The 20,022-nt window shown below is 31.9% G+C and overlaps 1 protein-coding gene across 3 annotated transcripts in view; it reads right to left on the reverse strand.

Moving 5' to 3' along the window:
• Positions 1–518: 518 nt before the first annotated feature.
• The window catches only part of PNPLA8 (patatin like phospholipase domain containing 8), a 41,363-nt gene continuing 21,859 nt past the window's right edge, over positions 519–20,022 (reverse strand). For all 3 annotated transcript variants that reach the window (XM_011376681.2, XM_011376680.2, XM_011376679.2), the window contains exons 7-10: positions 15,782–15,839; positions 13,518–13,712; positions 4,787–4,982; positions 519–1,565 (exon numbers count right to left, since the gene is read on the reverse strand). In XM_011376681.2, the coding sequence (XP_011374983.1) occupies positions 1,291–1,565; positions 4,787–4,982; positions 13,518–13,712; positions 15,782–15,839 (724 nt within the window). In that variant the 3' untranslated portion in view covers positions 519–1,290. The remainder of the gene's footprint in view (positions 1,566–4,786; positions 4,983–13,517; positions 13,713–15,781; positions 15,840–20,022) is intronic.

A 20,022-nucleotide genomic window follows, 5' to 3' on the forward strand; every position in this document is an offset into this window, starting at 1 on the left:
CTTACATAATCTGTACTCTGGAGACCACGGAGAGCCAAGTTGTTGACAGCAACAGCTTTCCTGTCTCAGGGACTTGCAACTCTCTACTTTCCTTGCAGCAAAACCTGCACACATCTCTTCTTTGGCTTAGATGCACCCTTTTTGTCCCAGTAACACACACCTCATTGCCTCTATGAATCTACGTTGCAGAGAAGCAATATGACAATCCAGGCAAAAGGAGTTAGCTTTAGTTTATATGTAGAAAGCAAAGGGCACTTTTTTTTTTTCATTTTTCTTGACAAATGTAAACATGATGTAAGGATTTACAAGGCAGATAGAAAACAAAACAAAGATTAATTTGGCTGGCATAAACGATGATTTGAATTGTATGTTATTAACCTCTGTGAAATTCACATAATTAAAGGAGTAAGACACACCTAATTTTTTTAAAGCATACTGTTGACAGGGTATATTCAAATGCTACAAAGTGATGGGGAGCTATATTATGAACGATAAATAATTTTAAAATAACATTAGCCTTTCAACAATAGATTTCAACAGTTTATTTTTGTTAATGATAGAGATATTTTCTCACTAAATTCAAGTAATTAATATAATAACAGTGAATGATAAGCTAGAGCTGGAAAAGTTAACATACAGCATTATCTTGAAATTTCAGTGGGAAAAAATGATTGATTGGAACTTCACCTATCTTTTGGAACCAAAACAATGTTGAAATAAAGTCTGAATAGAAAACTGTCTCTGGTTCTTTCACATTTAAAATTTAAAAGTCCTTTGATAGAGAAAATTCCATTTTTCTGCACCTGTTTAAATATTACAGTAAAAGGCAATATTTGGATTGCAGAATGTAGCTCGTGAAAACATGTGATGAAAATTTAAGAAGAAATTAGCTTTTCCATATGAAAGAAAATCAATGATCAAAAAATTCAACATGATTATGGTGAGATTAAGCAAAAACACCAAGTATGATATTTTTCAGTTCTTGTTTAGCACATATATTAATACATTTTCAAACATCAAACAATATAACACCAATACCTACTAAAACTAACTAATACAATAAGATTCCTACAGCATAGTTAATTATTAATATCACAGAAACCTAATTCCCTTTTGAATTCTGTAACCAAACATACCCTCTGTGCTGTGTGAGCTGGTCCAATCTTTTCCAGGATTCCCCAGAATTTATAAGTATTTTTAAGGTAATTCATGCTGAACCTTATAGTTCCTTACTGAATTCGGTGGATCTTCTGATAGGCCTTCATTTACGAGACTATATACATGTACTCATCACAATTTTGAAAAGAATGGAAGACCTTCATACATGTCAGTTTTTAGTTTTATCCAATCATTAATTTTCTGCAGAGTCGTTTTTTCTTGACTTAATATTTCTGCAAGTTTTTTCATTTTTTCTTCATTTCTTTCTATGTACTGCAAACCTTCCAACTGCAGCTGATCCAGTTTTTCATTTCGACTTTCATCTAGAGGTATGTTTTCACACATTACAGGATTGAATCTAAAATAGGTGTCAGGAGGTAACAGACCATCAAGCATTATATGGACTTCTGTTAAAACAAAGAGAGGATAGGGTGGATAAGAAAACTGAGTTATTCTGCAATGATCTAATTTTCTTTATTTAAAATTATCTTCTTTTAGGGAAAATTACAAAGCCTATTTTATTTCATCACTCCAGCTAATTAGAAAGTAAGGAATCTATAAATAATAAATATAACTATACAATAAAATGCATTTCCCAGAATACCACATATAATTCTGCTAAATTAGGATACTTGCTTTAATATTTTGTTCTATGTTTTTGGTTATACTATTAACCACTGCTGAAATACCTTTCCAACCTTCCATTTTTGTTTTTAATTTTTTGGGATCATCTTTATTGAGGCATAATTTACATACATAAAAATGCACCAATTTTAAGTGTATAATTTGACAAGTTTTGACAAATTTATACACTTATGTAACCTCCAAAAAATCATGACAAAATACTTCCGACATCTCAAAAAGTTCCTTCATGCTTCTTTATAGTTGATCCCTCCCTTACTCTTTGCCTTTTCTAGATTTTCACATAAACAGAATCAGAACCATAAGGATAGAGCCCTTCTATGTCTAACTTCTTTTACTTAGCAAAATGCTTCTGAAATTCATCTAAGTAAGCATGTATGAACTGACACTCAGTTTTATTTTATTTTATTTTATTTTATTTTTTTGCTGAGTAGTAATCCATTATACAATATAGCACAATTTGTTCTCTCTAGTTCTGGTTTTGGTTCTTTTGTTTTTAGCTATTAGAAATAATCCTATAAATATAATCCTATAAATATTTACACACACATCTTTTTGTGGACATATGATTCCATTTCACTTGGGTTAATACCTGGGGATGAAATTGCTAGGTCATATGGTAGAAGTATGTTTATCTTTTTAAGAAGTGCAATACAGTTCTTGTTTTCCAAATGGCTTTATCATTTTGCATTCTAACCATTTAATATATCAGAATTCCCACTGCTCCACATCTTTGCCAGAACTTAGAACTGTTAGTCTTAATTTTACCCATTCTAGAGGATGTGTGGTTTTAATTTTCATTTCTCTAATGACATTGAGAAGTCTTTCATGTGCTTATTAGTCATCTATACACTTCCTTTAATGGAGTATCAGTTCAAATATTTTGCCATTTTTTTCACTGAATTTTGTGTTTTCTCTCTTACATATCCTTTACATATAACATAAGAATTCACTATATATTTTGGATCAGATAGAGAATGGATCAGATAAATGTTTTACTAATGCTTTATTTCAATCTGTAGCTTGTCTTTTCATGATATTAAAAGTGTCTTTTGAAGGGTAAAATTTGAACTTAAGTCTAATTGATCTATTTCTTTCTTTTTGGTTCATGCTTTTTGTGTCTTATCTAAAGAAAGCTCTACCTAGCCCAAAGCCATTAAGATTTTCTCCAGGGTATTCTTCTAGGAGTTTTACAGTTTTAGATCTTAAATTTAGGTCTATGATCCATTTCCAAGTTCACTTTTGTATATGGTATGAAGCATCAAGTTTCATTTTATTAATATTTGTTTTATTTTTTAGTTATAGTTGGCATACAAAGTTTAATGTTTTGACTATAGTTACCTAATAGTCCCAGTACCATTTGTTGAAAAGACTATCCTTTCCTCACTGAGTTACCTTTATCAAAAATCTTTTGAGCTTGTAGAGATCAATTTCTGTACTTTCTATTACGTACTACTGATCTATATGTTTTCTATCTTTATGTAAATAATATAGTCCTTTACTTGCTGTAGTTTTATAGTTTTGAAATCAGAGAGTGTAAGTCCAACAACTTTGTTCTTTTTCAAAATTGTTTTGGCTATTCTAGCTCCTTTGCATATCCACATAAATTTTTCATTAATTACAGTATAAGTACATGAAGAAAGCATTTCAAGTTTCTTGAAAATTTCAAAAGAGCCCATCACAGGGTTTGCACAAGGTATATGTATAAGTATTAAGAAACTGGATGATTAAAGCTATCTTTTTCTCAGTAGAGTGCTTAGAGTAAGAATATTTTATTGATTTGACAACAAAATTTCACATAGTGAAAAATCCAGGATAACAGCTTCTCTTGGGTTATTATGTAATAAATAGATAAAAGTCCTTAGCGGGGAGTTTAAGATTCTCATGTAGACTAATAACTTAGCTAATAATATATTATAGAAAAATAAGATTCAAATAAAATAGTAAAATAAGGAGATCTAGATCTCAAGGCCAAAAACTAGAAATTCAACAAATCCTCACGGCCTGCCTTCTATGTGCAAGGCATTGAAGTCAACGTAGTCAACTTAGTAAGTTCCTACCTTACATTCTTATAGGACAGGAAGATAACAAGCAGTTAAACAAGCAAATATGTAATATATATCCATAATGAGATAAATGCTCTAAGAGGGGGAAAAAAAAGCAGGATAAGGAGTTAGAGTGAGATAATGAGGTGGTTGGAAAGTGGTCAAGAAAGGTCTCAATGGGAAGTGACATCTGAGCAGAGACTTGATTGAAATAAGGGAGTGAATCAGGTATATATCTGGGAAAAGCCTTACAGAGAGAGAGTATAGCAAGTGCAGGGCCCTGAGGCAGACTTCTCAGCAAGTTTGAGGCACAGCAAGAATTAAAGTGTAGTTGGACACACTTTATAGAGAGGATATATTTTGAAAGGGGAGATCAATGGCAGTGATGAGATTTTGGGGTTTAGTTCTAGGTGTGATGGGAAGCCTAAAGTGTTTTGAGCAGGTTAAGAGACATGATTTATATTTTAAAAGAATAATTTCAGCCTTTATATGAACATGAGATTTTAGGGGCAGTAAGAATGAAAGGAAGGACTTATGCTATTCCCAGTTTGCCTCCACATTACTAAATAATCTAATTCCTAAGTACTTTTAATTCGTTCACTGTTATGTGTATATTTGAATCAAGCTGACTTCTTGTCTTTTCTGTTTCTTAAGTGGCTTAAGAGTCTCCAACCAAGCCTTTCTGCTAATCCAGCTTTGGATACTTCTCCAACTGTAAGTAGGCAAAGGCAGCACTAGCTCCCGGATAAAGAACAGTCTCTATTCTAGGGTTTCTTAGAAGAAATGGGTGAGGAAAAATGAGAACGACAGAAGACTTGCTCTCATGTGGTTCCTAAGCCTAAAATACAAACATAGTATACTCTTTTACAGTTAGGATCAGCATATTCTACCAAAAGCTGAGTTCTAGGGGTTGAAGTACTCCAAGGTAGAAAACAACTAACCTTCTGTATCTGTAGCACTGCTGATAACATTAGACAGTTTGGTTCTCAAGCTTGTGTATGTCATGGTGTTTCTCACATCACTCTCATAACGTCCAGTGCCTAGGGATACGATGCACTCTAATGGGACATCTGGCCAAAGACATTTACACTCATGCATTGCTAATGCTGAAGGGTTATTCAGAACCAAACCTCCATCCTGCAAAACATAAGTGAAGAAAATGTAATACTGAACCCTTAAAAGTGAAATTCTATTTTATAAACATGAAAACAAAAATTATATTTTAAACAGTTTGAAATTTACTCACAGGGAAAGCTGAAATGCATAACAAATTCAACAGATTATTTAAAAACAAAAGGTTCCTTTGAATTTATTTTATATACTATATATGTAAAAAAAAAAAAAAAAAAAAGCATTTACAAACTCCCTGGCCTCGCCAGCTTTATTAAGCTTTCCTTTCCTATTATAGAGGTTCTTTGAACTTCTTGGACTGCTTTGCATATTTTGTTCAATACTGTTGTAATGAATTGAATTACTTTTTAAAGCTATTATCCTTGTTTAGTGGTTAATACAGATTCTATATAAAACCTAACAAAAGAATTGTGGTTCTACCAAACAATTATAACTAGGTCTTTCAAAAGTCAAATATAATCAAATTAATTCAACTAATTTAAGTTGAAATTGTATTAACAGTACAATTTCAAAGCATCACATTCATTATAATACAGATGTAACCTAAATAAAGTAGGCAAACTTTATTTCTAAGCATATTATTTTGAGGCATTCAAAGAAAAGAAAGCTAAAATGCTGATAGAGTACTATAAAAATATAGTAGAATAAAAGTATATAACCAGTCTCACATTCCTGGGATAAATCTCACTTGGTATTAATCCATTCAATTTTGAAAAGCTATAAACTGTTAGAAAATTATCCCTTCTAATAAACCCAAATCTCTCTCCCTATAATTTTTATCTATTAATTATAGATTTTGCATTTTGAATTTATACAGAATCGATCATCTTCTTACCCTACAGTCTAGCCATTCATGAATTATTTGCACTTTTCTAAATAAGCTACATTCTCTCGTCTTCATGCCTTTTCTCATGTTGCGCTCAACTAATCCCCACTTGGACCATGGAAATATAGTCAAAGAATCATTTATTCTAGCAAGAACCTGAAATAATCCTAACATATTGAGTAGGAAACAATCCACTTCTACTGGAAGATATTGCTGAATTCTATACTAATACATTAAAAAAGAATTTTTAAATAATGTCTTCCACAATGATAGAAAGAGAAATACAACTTTAAATTGTCAAACAATAATGCAGTATGTATTTCAAATGAAGGTAGCATTATTATAGTAATTCAAACATTCTTAGGCAAAGATATGTAATAAACTAAATATTTTTTTCTTACAAAAGACGTATTTTTTCAAAATTATTTTTCAATGTACTAGTACAGTAAAATTATGGCAATCCAGGATCTTTGACAAATAAACTGCTTTGCATAGTGGAGTTTTCTTTAGAGCAGAGTGTGTGTGTATATTTATATATTTTTTTAAAAATAAAACTTTCTGGAATAAGCCATATACTTTTTAAAAAAAAATGGTATTTACATTTTTTCTGAGGATTTAGGATTGTGGGGGAATAACACAGATTAGGACTACTGATACTTATAATTCTAATCTCAGTTCTACTTATTTGGTTAAGACATGGTGACTTTTAAAATAAAGTTTGACTACGTAATTTCTAAAGTCCATTACAATTCAAAAATTTTACGATTAGGTATGGTGTTGAGTATGGATACACATACAATTTCAAATGGGCTCAATGGCAACTTATTTTAGTACTGGCCCTAGAACTTTAAAAGATTTTTGATGACAGCTTCCTTTTGAATAATCTACAGGTTTCTGATAAAGGTGAAAAGAATATGCAGCAACCCAATCTCTAGTGAGGTAATAATATGCCTGTCTTTTTTTTTACAAAATTAGTGAATCAAAACATCAAAGAAACTTCTCCCAAGTGGTTTCCTTTTCTTATGGAAAATAATCTACCCCACACCTCCACCACTGTCAATATCAGTGTTCTCTGGCTTGAAGGCCTCATTAAAAACATTAAGCAGGATTTTGCCCTACAAATGAAGTACATACAATTGTTAACTAACATTTCTCATGGAATGTGAAGGAGAAACACTTCTCACCTTTTTGTGAATTTACGTTCAGTTACATGGGGGTGTGGGGGGGTAGCATTTATTACAAATAATAGATAATGATAGCTTTTTATTTTAAACATTACCAAAACAACTTTCTCAAAAACATGAATCCCAAATGCCACTCTGATTGGGTCACTGAAATTACACCGGAAGGCAGCAATATGGAAATGTTTCAAAACGCAAATCACATTTTAAGGGGAAAGTTAATTGGCTCTTTCATTATGGAATAGCCAATCTGGGGTTAATGGTCCTTTATCATGGCATAAGTCATTCAACCCAAATATGTAGCTTTATACCTTTGGAATAACAAGGATACAAAGAGCTGTGTAGATACTCAGAAAAGCTATTTTTGTCACATTTTCATTACTTGCTCTATTCTCCATTTTAGGTTGGGTTTTTGCTGCCACTTTCAATCCAATTTCTACCCCTCCCCTGAGTTGCCACCACACTCTAATTACTACACTCTAATTATTGCACTCTTCAAAAGAATGTGTCTTATGTTTTCATATTTGTGACTTTCATGAGAAAAGGCTGTCTTTTTAAAAGACATCTCTTGTCAAGAGGGGCACATTTATTCATAGGCCCATCATATTTCACATCCTGGGCTCTTTTCATAAATGTCCCTTTGTGGCTGAAATGTACATAAGTTGAGATTGTCTCTGAAACCTAAAGATTACAGAAAGCTGGCCTGTGAATGGCCTCAGGTCTCAGACAGGAGAAAAAAAAAAAAAGGTGGGGGTGGGGGCTGGGTTCACCTAATTTGCCACCTGACTGGCAGTAAGTGTCTTAAGAATAATGAAGCCTCTCTCCCTTGTGTAGGCTCAAGAAGAAGGAATTTTGTACCAAGGGCACAATGAGTAAATAGCAGCATACATGCTAGCATTATACTTACCTTTTTTATGGACTCAAAACACTTAATTTTCAGTGTAAATCTTAGTAATATAGTTAAATGCTATAGTAATATAGTTAAATGACTCCTAAACTCAAAGTAGCATGGCAGAGAATATACACAAAAGATCAGAATCCTAAACTCAACTTATCAAAGTATTAGTTAACATTGTAAGAAGTAAGCCTTCTCTGATACCAAGTAGACTGTTTCAGTTCATTCATTAAAAATTTAAATGTCCATTTATTCTATAACAGGTCGAAAATCATGTAGTGACTATAGTTTTGGAGACTGCTATCTTCGTGTTTGTTGAGTTTGAAGCAAATGAACTGAGACTGAATTAGCTGGAAATGATAACCATAAAGAGTGGGACAAGTTTTTAGAACCACTAGGTCCACTTTTCTTAAAGAACCAGTAGAAGCTAAATTCACATCATTCTAAATTACACTGTACCTTTATTGCTATAATGGCATTCAATTCTCTGAACTTCCTTGCCACTGGACACAGTCCTCCACTCCTCTCCCACATCCTAAACTCTTTCATTGTGCTCTGTGGAACTGTTCCAAAGTGAAAACTCCCAACAAAATTTCACCTTCCTCTGAAAGTGCTTTTTTTCCTCTTTGACTTAACAGAAGTATGGCTCTTCCCTGATATCATTTCCCAGATAGTTGTTGATTCTTTCACAGCTTATACTTTAGTGGTTAAGAGGGAGCGGTGTCTTAAAGTTGTTCTTTAGTGTTCCTTCTAGACTATTATTAGTTCCAAATCTACTAGGAAAATTAATTTTCTTTAAAGGCTCTGCTATTCAGCTATGCCAACATTTCCTCATCACTGTTGTCACGTATCAACCTCCAATCACTCCTCCTCATTCAACAAATTAATCAGCACTTGGCTCACAGACTTCCTTTCTACTCCGTGTAGAAAGGAGTAGAAATTCTTTATATTACCCCATGTGACTTAACATCTTTACAGCACCTTGGACTCTCAGTTCCTCAATATTCTTATCTACAAAAACTATTCTTACATCTACTCTCCATGGTCACACATTAGCTCTTGAATCAAAATAAATAGAATCACACAGTACAGTTTTTTGAGTCTGGTTTCTTTCACCTAGAATAATGATTCTGAGATCAATCCATGTCTCTGTACATGTCAGTAATTCATTCCTTTTTATTGTTCATTATTTGATATATCGTTTGTTTTTTTTTATCCATTCACCAGATGGAAGAAACTATTTTTAAATTTAGCTACCTTTATATATCTGTTGAAAGTCATAAATTGGCTAAGTATTTGTACTGTTTAACTTTGTACAAATCTACTTGGATTCTTAAAACTAGTAATTATTTCCTAAAGTCTTTCTCAAGTATAAATTATAATTTAATCCTTACAATTGTTTTCAATTAATAGAATGATACCCATCCGATAATAAATTATCTCTTTTATTAAACTATTTTTATTTTAAATTCTATAGTTATACTCTGTGTAACTTCTAATCATTTGGGTATTTTAGATGAAATCATCTTCATTATTATAAACGCCTATAAAGAAGGATCAGAGAAAACAAAAGGTGGAGGAAAGAAGGGACAAAAAAGGCTTAGTAATAATTGATAATAGTAAAATTAATCCCAAATCAAAAAGTTGCCATATTTCCAAGTTTCAATAGCCATGTTTCAAAGTAAATTTCTGTTCCTTAAACTTTACCTGCTTTCCATAAAGAAGTGCAAGTTTAGATTCTCATACTTACTCTACTCTAGTGGTGAGACATATCACCCCTTAAGCTCTGTTTATAGTTAGCCTACTCTTGTCAAATGCCTCTTCTATCAGTAGTAACTCATTAGGCATATATTATATCTATGGTATTTCCTGTGGCCTTTCTATTCACTTAGGTAGTCACATTCACATTTATTTTCATATTATGTACTTGGTATTTGCTAGGCACATTGCTAGGTATTGAGGTAAAATAGACTTGAAAATGAATTGATTAAACAATTTGCTACTTATCTCTTAGAGGTACACACAGGATTGTGTTTTAACTGCAGTACATGTGCATATACTTAATAGCCAAATTTTAGGTGCTTTTAATTATTTTCATTGTTTAATCATTTCAAATCATAAATCAGAGCACCTATCAGAAAAATAACCACTGGACAATGTGAATGTCCCCTAATCATCTCATCTTAGCATCTTTTTTTATAAAGATTGTTTATTATGGTAAAATAAATATGACATAAAATATAACAAAATTAATCTTTTAAACCATTCTTAAGGTTATAATTCAGTGACATTCAGAATGTTTTACAGCCATCGCCACTATTTCCAATCAGAAACTCTGTAACCATTATAGCCGCTCCCCTTTTTCCCTTCCCTGACTGGTTTCTATCCTAATCAACTATTCATTTCTTATAGATCAACTCAGATGAAAATGTCTTTGTAAAGCCAATTCTGGCAGAATGAATCACATCTTCTATACTATTTTTTAACCCTGTACATATTTTTAAATTTTTTTATCATTTTGTACTTCTTAAACCCTTTCCTCTTTTTCACCTACTCCCTCAACATCCTTCCCATCTGGTAAGCCTCAGAATGTTCTTTTTGAGTTTCTTTCTGTTTGCTGTTGTTGTTGTTGTTGTTTCTTTATTTTGTTCTTTAGATTCTACATGTACATGAAATCATATGGCATTTATCTTTCTCTGACTTACTCCACTCAGCCAATACCCTCTTGGTCCATCATGAAATAAATTTTTCCATCCCTTTACTTTTACTGTGTGTATCTTTTAATCTGAAGTGAGTCTCTTTTAGGCAGCATATAAGAGTCTTATTTCTTTATCCACTCAGCCACCCTATCTTTTGATGGGAGCATTTTTAATTTCTTTTCCTTTGAAGTATTTGATAAATATGTAGTTATAGCCACTCTATTCATATATTTTTAATATATTTTTTTTCTTCTTAAAGAAGTTCCTCTAACATTTCCTATAATACTGGCTTGGTAGTGATGAACTTTAGCTTTTTCGTGTCTGGGAAGTTTTTTATCGATCTTTCAATTCTAAATGAAAGCTTTTCTGGGTAATCTTGGTTACGGGTCTTGGCTTTCCATCACTTTGAAAATTTTGTACCAAGACCGTCTGGCCTGCAAAGTTTCTGTTGAGAAACTGACTTGTTTGGGTCTGTGTTTCCTGGGCTTGTGTGTCTATTTCCTTCACCATTATCAGGGACATTTTCAGTCATTATTTCTTGAAATAGGTTTTTAATTCCTTACTCTCTCTCTTCTCCTTCTGGCACCCCTATAATGTGAATCTGTTGCCCTTGATGTTGTCTCAGAGGCCACTTAAACTATCCTCATTTTTTTTGGATTCCTTTTTCTTGCTGCTGTTCTGATAGGGTATCTTCCACTACTCCATCCTCTAAATCACTGATTAGATCCTCCACTTCATCTAATCTGTTGATTCCCTCTAATGTACTCTTCATCTCAATATTGTACATTTCATTTCTGACTGGTTCCCTTTTATGTTTTCCACCTCCGTTTCTATGGTTTCTCTTTATTAAAGTTTTGAGTTCATCTACTCTTCCCCTAAGTTCATTGAGCATCCTTATAACCAGTGTTTTAAACTCTGAATTTGTTAGATTGCTTGTCTCTACTTTGTTCAGTTTTTTTCTGGAGCTTTGTTCTGTTCTTTTATTTGGGACATGTTTCTTTGTTTTCCCATTTTGGCTGCCTATCTGTGTTTGTTTCTATGTATTAAGTAGGGCTCCTAAATCTCCCGGGCTGAGTAGAATGGCGTTATGTAGTAAGTGTCTTGTGGGGCCCAGTGGCACTGTCTTCCCTGGTCACCTGAATGAGGTGCTCAAGGTTTGCCCTCCTAATGTAGTTGAGCTTTAGTTGCTGTTTGCACACAATGGGAGGGACTGACCCTTGGGCTGACTGGTTGTGAGGATTAGCTGGTGAAAGGCTGACCCTACTGATCAGGATTCACTTTGGCAGGGCTCTGGTGCCACAGGACTGAATTAAACTTTACAACTACTTCTTAGATAAAGAATAAAAAGCAAATGAGATAACTTCTTTTGAAGTTTAGGAATATATGGTCCTGAAATGCAATACTTTATCATTTGAAACTTTCACTAATATTTGGCATAAATGCAATTTTGCAGCATGATAACCATCTTAAAGTAATGTTATAAAACTTAACTATTATATTTTGAATACACTAAGTTACTTCTCCATATATGACATGGTGAGAATACTATAAGAATGTGAAGAAATAATTGTTAGAAACAACAAGCAACATAGTAAAATAAAATGTTAGAAAGAAACTACAACTAGTACTTTCTGTCCTGAGGGGGTGGAAGAAAGAGAAAGGTGAGAAAGGGAAGTATCTTACATAATTCAACAATGACTGATTTGACAAAGAAATAGTCTAAATTGACTCCAAAGAGGAAAGGAATCCTATTTTAATCTAATTACAAAGATTATGATATTACTTCTAGAGAGATAGAAAGATCATGGGAGAGCTGACCATAGCATTTTAAAATATATTTAAGCTACTATATAAATATATAGGAAAAATAAAATTGATAAAAATATATTATAACATTGACATATGTAAATTAAAGTTATATAGTTAGTATACAGTTTATACAAAAGATCCATGTGTGAGCTTTTGAATAACACCTGAAAATCATTGTTAAATTATTTTCTTCTTCAACATGAATACCAAATAAATAAAGACAGCACACATACTTCAGTGACTAGAGAGGAAAGTTAAGGCTACTGACTGACTCCATCAAACGAGACTAATTTTAAGTGGAATATCATATAAAAAGTTAAGCTTATATATATATAGAAAGTATCAGCTCAAAAGCTTTATTGACTTTTTTTACCACTTAGTATAAGTTAAGATTTCCATAAATAATGGGAAAAACTTTACAGAAAAGATTTATAATAAGTCATCTATATAATAGAAAAAGAATAAATTACCAGAAATAATATTTAACTTTATATATCATTTAGCCATAAGTGTTAAGACAGTATAATTATAGAAAGCATTCTAACTCTGTCACTTAACGGCTATGACTGTAGCCCAGTTACTTAATGTTTCTTAAGATTCTAACTTATCATTTGTGAAGTGGAAATAACTCTATCTACCTCATAAGCAGTGATGATTGAATGAGTTAATGCATGCAAAGGACTACATAAGTGTCCGACACATTGCTAACTTAGTAAATGTTTACTATTATCTTATTATATTCTCTCCTTCAAAATATGATCACCGAACTATCAAACAGATTGTGTTCTGCATTTTCAGGGACTGCTTCATTTTTAATTTTTATCACATTTGGAAAGCCATCATACATACTACTTCATTTTTCCATCAATAAAATTATAATTGGCTATGAATCATATTATATTAAATACAAAAAAAATTGTTCCTAAAATATGCTCTCCAGCCAGAATGCATATTAATTTAAGAAAAACAAATAAAAATATCTTGTACTGCACATCTTCCATCACATGGAGACATGAAGAAGAGTGGTTGATCCCTCTCCTCTGTAAGTTCAGTGATTTAATTCAGTGACTTTAATAAGTGCTAATTCTTTTTAATCACATAAAGTTTTAAAAGATAGGCCAGTCAGCTTACCTGATGAAGATCATTCCCTAGCGCATACTCTGCAAAGTAGCCTGGAGCAGCAGATGAGGCTCTAATGGCTTGCCACATTTTGTACTGACAGCCACCCAAATAGTGAGAGTTGACTCCAGGAAAATGACCATAGTTTCTGAACACAAAAGCTTTTGGTGTTATCCCTCTGTTTACAATGGTACTTACTGCAGCTACCTAGTGAATTAAAAAGTAAACAATACCCACTGTAAGCAGCAGTATTTGGGATTTGTAAAAGTTAAATATTATTTAGTAGTATGAATAAACAACCTACAACACTACCCATTAAGATGAATGTATAACATAACTAATGTTAAGCCAAAGAAACCCAATCTTTTTAAAGAATTTTTTTTTATGGGGAAATAGATACAAAGATTGAGATAATTTTGAGAAATGTATTGACAAGAATAATAAAGGATATTTTTGACTACATGATTTTATAGGTATTTGAAAAGATGTTCAAGAGGGCATAAATTTGCAGACCTTTATATAGTAATTGATATAGCAATAGTAGCAATGAATAATAATTACTTAAATATACTACTTTCCTAATGTAATTTACCAATTAGTCTTTGTTTCTATCTTCTTTGAAAGCAATGACTTCGATAACAAAGATTACAGAAACTCTCAAGGCTTTCTAATCATAGTTAATAACTGGCAGCTGGGTAATTTTATTTTACTAAAAAAACTAATGTTGATCACCCTGGGTGACAGATTTTATCTGCGTCAGCTGGATTTATGTAATATGTGCTGTATTTATTAATGATTTGAAATATAAACTTAAGAAGCTGAAAGGTTAAAATGGGGCCAAAGTTATTAGGGTCCCTTGCCAAGCCCGGCCAGGGGCCTGTTTGCTTTGCTATTTTATAAATCAAAAGCCATCTCCCAAGTTCCTATGACTGATCCCACTGTGTATAGGAGCTGGCCATACACAATAATCCAGAGGGTCTTTCTATTAATTGGTACACAGGCTGAATTAAGAAACATATGGGTGGAGGTTCCATTTATTATAAGTGAATTACTTTTTGAGGCAGCTAAAGCTCTACCACGCTCACTGTATTATTTAAAGCTGGCAACTCCCATAATTTAAAAACAAAACAAACAAGAAATCCTGATACAGGAGAACAAACAAGAAGTGTGGAGTGCATTCCAGGGTCCTCTCCAAAAGAGCTGTGTATCTCAGTATCATGGCCTCTAAAACTCCGCTTGCTTTGATCCACCTACCCACTCCAGCCTCATTTCACATGCTGTCTTTGGATCCTTATGCTCTAGTCTTCAAGAACTCTTCCAGATCCTGCATTTCTCCAGAACTCCTCCTACACATGCCATTCCCTTTGCCAGGAAAATTCACACTGTCTCAAACCTCATTTCCTTAGAATAGTCTTCCCTTATGTCCCTGTGAATATATGTGTTCAGAGTACTGTTTTCGTGTTCCACAGAACTTATTTCAGGGAAACTATATTTTAATTTGTGTGATTATTTGATTAATGCCTATTTTACCCTACTGGACTATAAATTCCATGTCTGCATTTACTCACTAATGTATCCAAAGTGCCTAGCATAGTGCTGGCACATTGGACACATAATTAATATCTAAACAATGAATGAAAATATGAATAAGATAGTGAAAGAGCAATTCAGGGAGCTGTATTTGATTTTTCATGATTATTATCCAAGAACAAATAGAAGCTATATCTATTCATTTTTGCATCTATGGTGCATAAATCCTACTCTTCAATCAAATAACAAGTATTATCAAAGAACACAGAATTGAAGCAACACTCAGATCATTATGTGTCAAACAAAATAAAAAAGGGAAGCCAAACTGACATAAATCCTAGTAACGTCTTTAAAATTGGGATTCCATTTGTATATTAATATATATATATATATATATATAAAGGCATATAAAATTTCTTTAAAAAAACCTAGGGGAGGAAATGCCACAATTTTCCTTAAATTACTAGATTTGATTAACCCTTATGATAAAATAATTCTTCCTTATCTTTAGTTCCAGTCTTTCATGTACTTAAACTTTTGTTGTATTTACTTTTACTGGATATAGAAAAAGTCTAATGATCACATCCTATATCTTCACAGGATGACCCAATAAATAAGGAATCAATATAATCTATTAAAAGAGATTCCTAAGAAATTTTTCCTTTAATAAAGGGCCTTCAGAATAAGTGCTTTCACCTGACTTTAAATTCCAACTAGGTGTTATATTTAAGAGACTCCATACTTACCTTAGGACATGTAGGGTTTCTTGCTGTTTCAATCATTAGTGAAGATCCCATTTTATCCCTTTATTAAAAGCAAAGAAATAAATTATATCAAAATAATTTTATCTCCTAACATCAGAAAACATAACACTTAGCAATTAGCATAACGCATAACTCTTAGCATAAACATAGCAATTAGTTTGCCCATGGGTTTATTAAAGCACTATGAGGGTCAAAAAAGAAGTATAAGAATCTATCCTCTAGGAGGCTTACAGTCCAATGAGTGTACACGAAAAAAATATACAGTTATCTATTAATCTCTAATTCAAACTACAAGTATCTATAGTTCTGATGGGGGACAAGTAATACAGTTTGAGTATCTGAGAAAGATATATAAAGGTATAGCTTGAGAAGGACACCAAAAGATGGCAAGACAATACATTGAAAGCCAAGACATATACAGGGTAAAGGCGCAGAGGCAGAATAAATCTGTTGCTTTTCAGGATCTTCCTGACAGGATAAAAGAGCTGTGTTAAGAAGTATGGTTAGGCTAGTTACAGAGTACTCTAAAAACTGGATCAGGAGATTTATACTTTAGACTTGTTTTAGCAATACAAAGCCAACATCATTTCCCAAAATGTTTTTTAAATCATCTGAGTTAGTACTCGAATTACCGCAACATTATAGAAATTGTCCTTGAGCAACAATTTTTATGATTCCATTGTAAGGAAATTTATTTCAATGTGGATTTTTCTCCAGATTTAAAAATTATGTTTTCCCCCTGTATCAAATATAAAGACTATATTTGTTTGTTTTTTTTACCAACCTGCCTCAGTAAGAAAAAACATTTTCCTAATGACATGTTTTTCAAACAATACTCATGTTTCTCAACTAGAATGTTAGTAAATTCACATAAGGTTAATATTTACAAATTAGATAGCGATCCTACCCTTTACAATCTCTAAAAAATATCAGTGTAAAAAACGCTCTCTAAAACAGATAAGATCTTTGTCTTTCTCAACCTTATCTATATGTTTCTTCTGCATAAAAATCAATGCAATTTTATTCTTCTATGGGTCTTTCACTTTATATTTTCATAAAAGACAGGAATCCTAGGTGCATGCTGCTTTCACACTTTAAGCAAAGTTCATATTTACTTTTTATTTAAATCTTCATTTTATGAACAGAGCCAAAATGCTATAGGGAATTAAGTTATGAATATAAATTCAAAGACAAAGCAGAAACAGTAATTGCTTATTTCAGAGAAATGTCAAATTATGAAAAAATTTTCTACATTCTCAGATTCTACTGATGCTACAATTAAAAACAATGTCTTTAAAATAACATAAAATCATCATCACAGAAAAAGAAACCATAAAAATGTTCTCAATAAATAATAAGAAAAAAAAAATGCAACAAGACAAAAAAGGCCAGAGAGTAGGTGTGGTAGATTATAACAATAATGGCTCCCAATGAACACCACTTTCTGATATCCATATCCTTGTATATCGTCCCTTCCTACACAGATGCTGGGTTTGAATGACTTTGGTCAATGAGACATCAGCAAACATGCCTTAAACTGAGGCTTGATAAGTACTTATGGACCGGGACATGCCCTCTTGGAACTCTGAGACCACCATGATGGGATGAAGTCCAGGAAAAGAGTGACCATGTGAAAAGAGAGACCAGCTGTCCTAGCCATCTCAGCTGAGCTGCCAGCTGCCAGCAGCCCTGTGATGAGTTTAGACAAAAACGGAAGAAACACCCAGCCAACCACAGAATCATGAGACTAAATTATTGTTTTAAACCACTCAGTTCTGGAGTGTTTTTTGGTTTTTGTTTTTGTTTTTTTGGTAGCAAAGGCTGAGTGAAAAAATAGGGAAAAGAAAAAACAACTGACCACTATTAGAAAGTTTATCAATAGTGTGATTAAAAATAAAGAAGCCTTTCAAGGAGTATGTAAATACCTGAAGATACTCTGATGAATAACTAAAGGAAAATAACATTTCATAGTAGAGAGACTGATTTTACAGTAAATTTTCAAATTTTCATTAAAAAATCTTAATCAGTACTATTTTATGAGAACTGATACAAATTATATTTTAACAGACAGAAAAGAAAACCCCAAAATAAGCAACATACATTAATGAATGGTAAGACTGATCAATCGGAAAGATACCATTATTCTACAAAAAAACTGCTACATTTGAATCAAAATATCAGTGGAATTTTTTAAATGTAATAGGTAACCTAAGATTCACTTTGGAGATTAAATGAAAACAGTGCACAGATTCTTGAAAAAGAAGAGTAAGGAGAAAAGACTTGCTATATCACTATAACAACATTATGCAAAGAATTTGGACAAAAATTTTAAAAATCAATAGAAAAAACAAAGACTTGGATATAGACTCAAAGTAGGTAAAAATTTAAATATGATAAAGATAGTATTTTGAATCAGTAGAATTAGGGAAAAAGTACTTAGTAGAAGATACACAGGGACACTTGAATTAATATTGGAGTAAAAAATAAAGTTTGATCCCCTTATGATATACATCGAAATAGATTTCAGATAACTTAAAAATTTTAAATAAACTTAAACCTTAGGACAAGAAAATAATATAAAGATGTACCTAATTTCAAAGTAGAAAAGACTTTCTAAATATGAAAGCCAAATTAAAATTAAAGAAAAAGATTTGAATAAAGATTTTAAACTCCTCTACATTAAAAAAATAATTAATTAAAAAGCACGTTTTCAACATATAATAAATAGTTAATATATATACAATATAGTGAAGAATACCCTGATAGGAAAAAGGGAAAAATTATGCCCTTGACATTCACACACAAAAAGAGAATATAATTAAAACATAACAAATGTTCAATCGCATCAATAATCAAAGTGATGTAAACTGGAAACACCAGTCTAAAAATCTCTCAAAACTGACATAGTTTTAAAATTAAAATGTTTGGTGTTCATATGTATTTCATGAAATAGAAATACAAATTGATGCTGGTGGGTGAGTAAATTGAGACAACTGTTTTGAAAAACAATTCACATATGTATGTGTATATACACACACACACACACACACCCATACGTATATACATATATCTACCTCATGATTTTTAAAACATGTATACTTTCTGACCCAAAATTTCACTCTAGACATTAACTAAAGATATAATCAGAGATTTAAGTAGAGATGTAGGATGTCAATTTAAACTTTATTTTGAACTGTAAAACTATCTAAAGTATTTTAGATATTTATTATTTTAGATAAAGGGAATTTGTTAAATAAAATATAGTACATCCATAAAACAGGATAGTGAACAACCATTAAAACACCCTCAAAAAATATTTAATGATACAGGAAATCATTCATGATAAAATGCTAAGTGAAAATGCAGGATACAAAACTACTTGTGATTATCCCAATTTTGTGAAGGGGATAAATACACATGCACACTCATAACCTACCCCACACTTAATGCTTATTTAGAGAAATTCTAGAGAAAAACACCATGTTAACAGTGCTTTTGTTCTTAGTGGGATTATAAGTTATTTTCACTGTTTTCTTTATATGTTCTCTATTTCATATAACCATATAAAAATATGATTGTAAAAAGATATCAACATTAGCCCAATAATTATGTTTCTTGTAAACTGACCTACTGATATATTCTGAAATGTGGGGAAAAATGTAAATTTTCCAACCACAGCATTATTCATAATCACAAAAAAATAGGAATAACATAAATGTCCGAAATGTAAATGGTAAGAAAATACAGTGCCATCACACTGTGGAATGTAGTGTAGTCTTTAAAAATTTCTCAAGAGATATTAATATAGTTCAAAAAAATGGAAAGGGTATAAAATTACAAGCACAGTATACTTTCTTCTATATAAAAAGTATATGAAAATATACATAGTCTACAAAAAAACTAGAAAGAAATATATTGCGAGGATTACAGTTCTGAATAATAAGATTATGAATGATTTTAAGTTTCTACTTTATGCTTCTATTTTTTGGAAAGTGAGTATAATAGTATTTTGAAAAAATGTTTAAAAATTAATGTTTTGGAAGAATATCTGTTAATGCCTAAGGAAGACTGATATGTTAAGTAAAAACAATGGGATGCAAACATGGTCCATATATAATATGGTCACAATTTTTAAAAAGGCAAATGCAACCTTCACACATATGAACCGAAGAAAATAGTGACTAGAATATGATTCACCAAAATATTAACAGTGGTTATCTCTA

Source organism: Pteropus vampyrus, unplaced genomic scaffold (genome assembly GCF_000151845.1).
Source record: "Pteropus vampyrus isolate Shadow unplaced genomic scaffold, Pvam_2.0 Scaffold302, whole genome shotgun sequence".
Taxonomy (NCBI): domain Eukaryota; kingdom Metazoa; phylum Chordata; class Mammalia; order Chiroptera; family Pteropodidae; genus Pteropus; species Pteropus vampyrus.